Source organism: Zosterops lateralis (assembly GCF_965231275.1).
Source record: "Zosterops lateralis genome assembly, chromosome: 2".
NCBI lineage: Eukaryota > Metazoa > Chordata > Aves > Passeriformes > Zosteropidae > Zosterops > Zosterops lateralis.
In genome coordinates, this window is record NC_139763.1 from 43,031,713 (window position 1) to 43,041,119 (window position 9,407).

At 45.5% G+C, this 9,407-nt stretch overlaps 1 protein-coding gene across 1 annotated transcript in view; it reads right to left on the reverse strand.

The window, feature by feature from the left end:
* GPC6 (glypican 6) overlaps positions 1-9,047 on the reverse strand; it is a 728,411-nt gene extending 719,364 nt beyond the window's left edge. The window contains exon 1 of the mRNA XM_083855634.1: positions 8,112-9,047. Coding sequence (XP_083711760.1) covers positions 8,112-8,496 — 385 coding nt within the window. The 5' untranslated portion in view covers positions 8,497-9,047. The remainder of the gene's footprint in view (positions 1-8,111) is intronic.
* Between the last annotated feature and the right edge of the window lie 360 nt (positions 9,048-9,407).

A 9,407-nucleotide genomic window follows, 5' to 3' on the forward strand; every position in this document is an offset into this window, starting at 1 on the left:
ACTCGTACCTCTCTTACCCCTCTTAGCTGTCTTAGCTCTTTTACCTCTCTTACCTAACACCTTCTCTCTCTCCACCTCCTTCTTTGGGGCATCCCTTCAGCCGAGGCTGGTGGATGAAGGCAAAGCCCTTTTTACCCACGACCCTTGCAATAAAACCACGTGTTTCTAGAATATCACAGGTCTGCAGAGTTCCTTCTCCCTGCCGTCCACGGATGCTCTTACACAGTGACACACAAGAAAAGATGGACAATCTTTCTCTAGCACTTTCAACAGAATTGTAAGACATCTACCTGAAAGACACCATCAGAGCCCCATGTTCTCACCACGACTTCAGGTACACATGCCCACATATCATCTTGAGCAGCTTCAAGATCGTTTTTGGTGGAGTTGCTATCAGATCAGTTTTCTAGTTCAGGTCAGCTTCTCAAGGAAACATTTCCTGAAGATAGGAAACTTGACTCCTGAACTTAAAAGAACTTACAGGAAATGTACACAGGATCTGACAAGAGCCTCCTTGGCCATGTGACCATCAGTCACCACTGTCATACTTTTGGTAGGATAACTGCACATAAAGATCTGTTCCCCACTGTTATGCTTCACTTCTTAAAACATAAATTCTGTTTAAGAAAGTCATTTTAGTTTCCTGTAGTAATTAATGCTCTCAAAGATAAACTCCAAGGTCATAAGGGATACCAACAATAACTCAAAAGCCATCCACAAACATTTGATATGAAAACCATGGTGAGGCATTTACAGACTGTATTTTGCCAGCTGTGGAGTACTTCCACATGCCTCCACAGCTCTCCAGCCACAGCAGTACCCACATGCATCCTCCCACTAGAGCACATGACAATCTAACACTGAGAAGTACAAAAGCCTCACCCCATGCATTGACTTCCCTCCAAGGCCAACTCATCCAAATTCTAGAAAGATGCTCCTGCAGTCTCTAGCATGTCAGAAACTCAACACATGAGCCAGACGGACATGGCTAAAAACATCAGATAAATATGTTGCTATCATTATAAACACATCAAGAGCTGCACAGACTGGCAAAGAAACTGTTCCTGGCAACAAAGAAGGCTAGCTTTTGAGTTACAGGGCAGGTTACAGGGCCTACTGCTTAGTCAAGCATCAAGCTTGAACTAAATGGACTTCCCAAACAGTAGGATTAGCATGGCTGACTTAACCTTTGATCTTTCTGACATATATGAAGTGAGTCCTGTGTAGTTTTTTATAGCACACATGTTTGCATTCATGTGTTGGTCAGATGGGCCCATAAAACAAAGTTTCAGCCTGGTTTGCAAGCACTTGCTCTGGTGATTTGCAACTTCTCTAGTTCCTTCAGTCCTGAAATGTGACTTTGAAGCCACTCCAGGTAAAAGCCTTAACTTTACCACTGCATGCACACAGAAGCAGATACACAGATACTATGTGTTACTCTGTTAGCAAACTTATTTAATGCCACTACACAGCACCTGTTGAAAATAGTCGACACTTCCACTTATTCTGGGGAGATTTGCCCTGCTATTTTAAACCCAACAGGTCAGTGAGCAGGTTCAAAGCTCCACTGTTTGTCGAGCATCAGTAGAAATGCTTCTTTCAGAAGGGAAAAAAAAAAAAAAAAAACCAGCTCGAGATGCTCGGTAGCCTTTACATCTGCTGCTCAGCTGGAGACACAGTTAAAAGGCCATTAGAAGCACAAGGTGACAGACCTCACAGGTCAGATGAGCTGGAGAGCAATTTGCTGTTTGCATTAGGAGTATCAGCCCTGGCTGCTTCTTCTGATGCACCAAAAGCAGCTCCTGTACCCAACCCTGAAAATCAGGATCAGGACGGATGGCCAGCAGGTCTCCATCCCATCTCAGGGCTGGGGTTGTGCTGCAGAGCCTCTCTCTGCACATTCAGGTTTCACAGTGGGTGGAGGGGACAGCAGCCCCCCCAGCACTACCCGCAACCCTGGACTTTGCCCACAGAGACTGGCTCTGCCAGGCAGGTGTCACAGTAGGACCCAAATTGCTGTCACCTGTGCAGTCAGAAGGAACCTCTTCCAGCACATCTTTGGCAGCATCTGCCTCCAAATGCCACGTGTCTTCTGTGTTCCACAATCACTCAACAGAATAAAGTGCTGCTGTTCCACTTTGCTGGAAGGAAAAGGTCATGTTAGCCGAAAGAAACTCGTCGGAGAGAGCTGGTGGTCTTTGTGACAGCCTCCTATAGCAAGAGCTAGAAATGTTCTTATTAGGGAAGCACATTTTTTTTGGATGAGTGCTGGAGCTCTAGAGAAATAAGTAGTGAAGAAAACCAATCTTGATTTCAGTAGGTTTTTAGGCCTTTTTTACATACAGAGGAATAAAGTGCTATGAATTTTACCAGCATATGTTTTCTTGCCATCTGCAACATATTTTAAATTCCTTTTTTATCTTATAATGTATTCTCTCTCTTTAGCATAATAACAATTTTGCCTTTAAACACCAACCTTTATATGCTCTTCTTAGGAATTTCTGAAGAAGTGTTAATTCTTTTACACATATTTAAGCTGCTAAAATAATTATGCCTGGTAGCATGAACAGTCAAAACCACAAAATGTGGGTTCCCTTCACAGAGAGATAGCACCCATTAACCAGGTACAAAACAGGGCATATAGTCATAGTTCACTAGAAAAGTAATTTCATTTTGGTAGTAATGGGTGTGCTGATACTTTGATACTATAATGGAGTTTTAAGCACCAAGCCTGTTATTTCAACTAGGAATTTTAATGTAATTATGCATTTTTACTTTACTAAGCAGAAAGGAAGATTAGTATGCACAGTTTTCTTACATGTATCATGGGGAATAAGACAGAGATCTCCAAGTGATACTGCAAGATGCTCAAGTCATTCAAAAGAAATGGCAGGTAGTAGTTTTAAAGACAAATTACCCAGAAAAGCTTTTATTGTTGATCGCTTGTTATAAGATTTGCCATTTGCGAGTAATTGTACATTCAGCTGAAACTGACCTTTTATGAGAGCCAAGTGGTAATATAAATGAAATGAATATATTCTTTATTGCAGTAATATAAAAAAGAATGGCCTGGGCTTTTAACATAGTGCTTGACCTCTGGTGTCTGAACACCACCTAATCTCAGGAGGATTTCACAACAGCATCTGATGAAAAAAGTACTAATACAGCTTTAGAACAGTTTATCACATTAGCACTTAGAAGTGTAGAAAATATTATAGCTTTAGGTATGATTTTGATTATAAATCAGACTGACAACAGAAAGAAAAGAGATTATTAGAGACAGTACACTGAAGTTCATCATTGCATTAATTATTAAAGCATTGCCTTTTCTATTTTAAAGTTCTTCTTTCCAAGACACTCCCACATAAAGTCACACTGGGAAACTCCAGATGCTGAGATTTAAAATTCTCATTCAAAAATCAATTATTTATAGGCATTAAAAACATGCTATTTCTTCTCAAAGGCCCTGATCTTACAAACATCACCTTTAGGTTTTAGATGTACATATGGAAGTTGTATTCCCTTTATGGCATCAGTCACATATAAATCAATAAATACGTACAGAAGTGACAGCAAAGACAGGTCTTAGGAATGCTGAACTTCCTTCTACCTACACTCACATGCCAATTTATCAGCATGCACCATGCACCCACAACTGGAAAATAAGGGAGGCCATAAGGAGAGGTGACCAGAGAGACTCTTGATGCTGCAATTACTAAAACTGCAAACACAGGTGAGAGAGGATGTGGAGGATACAACAGAACTAAAATAAAAAGGAAGTATAAAGTTTACATGAAATTCCATGTCCATCTTCACTGCCATCATGGAGATCAGGAGTGAACTAATGTCTAATGGCCCAAAACAGATTTCATAAATTCACATTGAATGTAGTATTTATTTTAGTAAGGCTATTTCTCTTTTAACTGCTGAGGCAACCACGTAAGGTGTATGTGAATCCCCATCTACCTCCTGGTCTACAAGCACTTCACACAGCTCTCAGTGACAGCAGCAGAGAAACAGTAAAAGAAGTTATAAACGAACAAGTACTTGGATACAGACTCGGTCAGGAGGATTTTCCCTATTCTGTCAATCCACTACTGCATTCTGGAGTACAAAAGCATAATATGCAGAAAGAGTATCTTGGGAACATCTGATATGGACTAATAGCTCAACTGCATGGGTGACTACTGAGGTATTATTATTATTGCTATTATTATTATTATCATTATCATTGTTATTATTACCACTTAAGAGCTACAAGCAGCTCTACACTTGCTCGCTTCAGTCAGCGCCTCTGTACTATGCCAGTAGAAAGCCTATTCATTAAAGCACAATTTTAAGTGACTCCTGACCTTCAAAATTAGGGGTTCACTTCTGCTTTCATTTCAGTTACTTTGACTATGGTGACTCTGCTGCCAGATTCTCACCTCGTCCATCATCTGTGCAGGAGAACAAAGTTCACATACTTCTTGTGCAGCATTTAGAATTCAACATTGTTACTGTTGGATGTTTTACCAGAACAGTTCTAGTCTTTATCTAAATAAACTATTATTCGGCAAATAGTAAAACACCCCCAAACAGAACAAAAAAAAACAAATCCCAAGCAAAACCACAACGCAAAAAACCTCCACACCCTTCATCTTGGAAGTGGAAAGGCACAAAGCAGACACATCCACTACTTTAAACCGCCAGACATTCACTTTCATTCAGAAAACTCTGAGGCAAAGGCATAATCCAACTTTAACTTTGACATTTCATTTTCATGGCTTTCTCTAGACAATGTAAGCTACTGAAGGCATGTTTGGAGTTAAATAAGTATTGCCAAAAGATATATTCTATGATTTTTCTCTTGTGTGTTGACTTTCAAATGACAGATTTTCCTACAGCAAAACACTTCCTGCAAAGTCCTCAAAGCTCCACTAACACTCATGAATGCTGGGTCACGGCAACCAGAGTCTCACAGCAGAACTCTTTTTTAACATACAGGATACTCCACAGCAGCTCTCAGGGAGGAGCCCTTTACAAGGACATCCCAGCACACACTGCAAGCTCCTGCTTCCCCCAACCTGCATGTGACTGATGCACAGAATTAAGCTTGCAGCAGCATATCAAGTATACATCAAATTTTCTTTTTCTGTCCCCCATTCCCAGGTAAAGTTCCTTTATTGAGGACTTACTTTGCTAAACTATGTAAGAAAACTACTTTTGTGTTGTAATTCAGTGAAGGTCACAGCACCAGAATGTGGTGATCAGACAAGATGTCAGACACAGAAGGGGGATTACAAATATGTTCTATACAATCACATAGAATAATTTAGCATTGTTGTAAAAGTACGGTGAACAACTGTAGTCACATTACTGCCAACTTCAACGTATTTCATGTGCAACAACATACTGTAGGAAAACTCTCCCTGACAGAGCAAAAACTGTCAACTTTTTAAATCTGTAACTTCTACCTTCTCTGTGCAAAAGTGACAGCATAAATAACGTTACAGAAGTTATCTAAAAAGTCTCGCATTGCAGTTCCACTCAACAGAGAGATGCCTCTATGTCCATAGCTTCTATAATTTAAACAGATTCTTCACAGCTCTTTACATCAGTACATACACACTTTGCCTCAGTACATACAGTCTTCAGTTTATCCATTTCAACAGTCATAGCTAGAAAACAGCTTTTAAACAAATGACAACAAAAAACATGACTACTGTTAAATCAAAACACATAAACCACACTGTGCATTACTATTTATCACCATATTATTAAGACTTTGATGCAAAATCTTTTAAAAACATGTTTGTTCAGAAATGTGACTGTAACAAAGTTCTTTGAACTCCTTAAAACATAAGCCGTTTGACAGACCACACTTCTGAAACACTAACAAATCGCTCCCTTAAGCAAGTCAGAATGATGGAAAAAAACAGAATTTAAAAATAAAAAAATCGCTTCTCAAACCTGTACATTGATTGCTTTAACTACACTTCCAACATCGCACCAGGTAGCAAACACAGAGCTTGAACATTAACAAAAGCCCATGCTGCATGAACAGCTATTACCCCACCTTGCAGCACTTTACAAGAACAGCACACTCAGAAACATGCTTTAAAGCCATTCTAGTCTTTCAACAACTCACTTGAACAGCTACAAACAGAACTTCTCAAAAGTTGATACACCAGCTAGCAAAAAGGAAGATAAACCACAAAAAACCCAAACTACTTCAACAGGAAGCCCAGAGGAAATAACCCATAACCCCATAAATCATGTGCTTAATCATAAAAGCAGATTTACTTATGAAACTGTGGAGTAATTTTGGATTGAGCTACTATTAAATATTTAATTACTCTGAGTCTTTCTGTACTGATACATGTCAACAGAAACTCGTAAATACTGTGCTGACTTGAAAATTGCATGTTGACTTTGCAATGTACGTTGACAAAATACATGAAACAATAAAACTCCTCTGCGAGCTGAAAGCAACAAGTGTTTGCCCAAAGTTATTAGAAGTCTGAAATTTACTGGAATTTCTTTTTTTAATGGAGCAGAGGATATCCTACCATTCTGTCTGAAAGCAGCTGGTGTAACAGTGAGCAAAGGGAAAGCATAACTGCATATTCAAAGGATCTCCTGTGGCTCACAGGAGAGATTTCATGATTTCATATAACTGATGAGCAACCTGAATATAAATTACAGGGAAAAGCACAGAAAGACCAGAGGATCAGGAAGCCTGAGGGATGAAGGTGCAACATGGAACAACCTTCCCCATATCTTTGTGAACTACAGCCTCGCTGTCCTGAGATTTTCCACATTTATCATTCCTCATGTAAAGTGCTAAATGTTGCACAGTGAATAACTGTGGCATTATTTCACCTCAAGGAAGATAAATCTACTGCTTCCAACTTTCAAGAGGAAGCGAGCAAACCGAGGAGCACCTAATTCACTCTAGAAATAGCAGGAGCTAACAGCAAAGTGCCAGTGGCCAAGCAGAAACCTTTTCTGAGGGCTCAAGCAGAGTCCGATTTAAGCAGCCCCGGCTCATATCTTCACGTAACACAGCTCTCTTTATGTGGTGCTCTCTGATCGCTGAGTGAGTTTCAGCTTCAAACGTTATTTTTATTCATTCAGTCTTAAAGATGCAATACTGATAATGTTGTATGGAAAAGCAGGGAAACAGAATTACAACAAAAAACCGTTCCCAGCACCTTCGTAGGCGGCTTGCGATATAACCTGTTGTGGGCATGTTTGAGCAGACGGCAGAGCCGAGTACCAGGCTGCCGGGCGGGCTGTGGAGGGATGTGTGTGGAGGGATGTGTGTGGAGGGATGTGAGTGGGTGCCTCTCCCCGGCAGCCGGTGCCTCTGCTCGCTCCCTGCTGCGGCCTCCAAGGGGCGACCGGCCCGGCCGGGGCCGCGGAGGGGAGCAGGACTGCCCTCCTCGCCCTCCTCGCCCTCCTCGCCCTCCTCGCCCTCCTCGCCCTCTTCGCCCTCCTCGCCCTCCTTCCCGCCCTGTGCCCGTGAGCAGAAGGCAAAGTTTTTCCCTCGCAGAGAGCGGCAGCGAGGACAGGCGCCACTGCGGACCTGCCCGCGCCTCTCGCCGCTCGGCTGCAACTCTCAAGAAGTTTCAGGCAGCGAACAGAAACGCTGCTGAGCCCTGAGCCTGCCTGCGTCCCCGTCATGCTCACCCCTTTTTTTTTTTTTTTTTTTTTTTTTTTTTTTTTTTTTTTTGGCACCCCCCGCCCCCTTAGTTTCTGTATTTATTTAATCTTTATCTACACGCACACACACGCTCCTCGGGGAAGCCCCCGGGTGCCACCGGGGCCGGCACAGCTCCGCGCACACGGCGCACACAGTGCCCACAGTCCCCACGGCGCACACAGCGCACACAGCGCACACAGCGCACACAGCGCACACAGCGCATACAGCGCGCACAGCGCATACAGCGCGCACAGCGCATACAGCGCACACAGCGCACACAGCGCACACAGCGCGCACAGCGCACACAGTGCGGCGATGCCGGCCCCGCTCCGGTGGGGCGAGCGCGCAGCCCGGCGGCGGCAGCAGCTCCGGCCCCGCTCGGCGGCCCCTGCCCGCCCCGCTCCGTGCCCAGCCCCGTCCTTACCTGCGATCTCCTGGTAGGGCACGCTGGCCAGGCTGAAGCCCTTGGCGCTGTACGCCTGCCGCACCTCGCCGCAGCTCCGCGCCTTGCCCTCGCTCCCCGCGGCCGGCGGCAGCACCGGCACCAGCAGCAGCACCAGCAGCGGCAGCAGCGGCGGCGGCGGCCCCGGCAGCGGCAGCGGCCCCGGCAGGGCGCAGCGCCGCGCAGCCCCCCGCATGGCGCGGAGCGCAACTCCCGCGCGGCGCGCAAGTCCCGCGCCGCCGCCTCCGCCGCCCCGCCGCGCCCCCGCCGCGCCCCTCGAGTGCGGGGGCGGCGGGCCGGGAGCCCCCCGGCCGCCCAGGCAAACTTTTGCGGGGCGGGGGGGAGATGGGCGCGCACACACACACATGCGCGCACGGCGGGGGCAGCACAGCCGTAGCCTCGTCCCTCCGGCTCCTTCTCCAAACGCAGAGCGCTCGCTCCACGCCAAAAGAAAAAAAAAAAAATAAAATTAAAAAAACCCAAAACCACAAGTAGAGACCCCGCAACCAAAAGAAAAAATAAAAAAGGCAAAGGAAAAAAGAGGGTAAAAATCTGTCTGTAGCTTGTGAAGATTTGGAGGCGCGGGCGCGTTGCTGCGAGCGGAGTCCCGGGGCAGCGGCAGCGCGATCCGCCGCGGAGCTGCGCCCGCCGCCTCTGCCGGCCTGAAGGGAGGCGGTGGGGAAAGCAGCCGGCGTGGGGATGGACTGGCCAGCGGCTCGGAGCGTGCCTGTGTGCCTCTGTGTGTGTGTGTGTGTGTGTGTGTGCTGTGCTGTGCGTGCGGGTGCTGCACTGGATGCGTGTGCCTGTCTGGATTTACGGGAGCCGGGGAAAGCTCTGCTCCGCGCGGCGCTGGAGCAGCCTCCGGAGCCAGGCAGGGAGAAATCCTGGAGACAAGACACAGCCGGGGAGAGCCGCACATGCACACAGGCACACACACACACACACACACACACATACACACACAGAAACGTGCTACACATTGCATCGCCGAAATACTGAATACAGGAGCAGAAAGCAAATCCTGGCGTGGATCGCTGTTTGCTGGCAGAAGGAAGGAAAAGCACCCTCAGCCCCAAAAACTTCCTCACCACAAATGCAGCTGCTCCTAGACCCAAAATTACAAATTGCCTGCTAGCGAGGCGTCAAGAGGGTACTACTCCTTGGCAGTATTGCTGTCTAGTACCAGGGTTGGACTGGGCCCCTTAAATACTTTTCCCCCAATAATTATTATTTGTTGCACACATAAATACCTGAGCTGACAAGCTAGAATGAGGATTA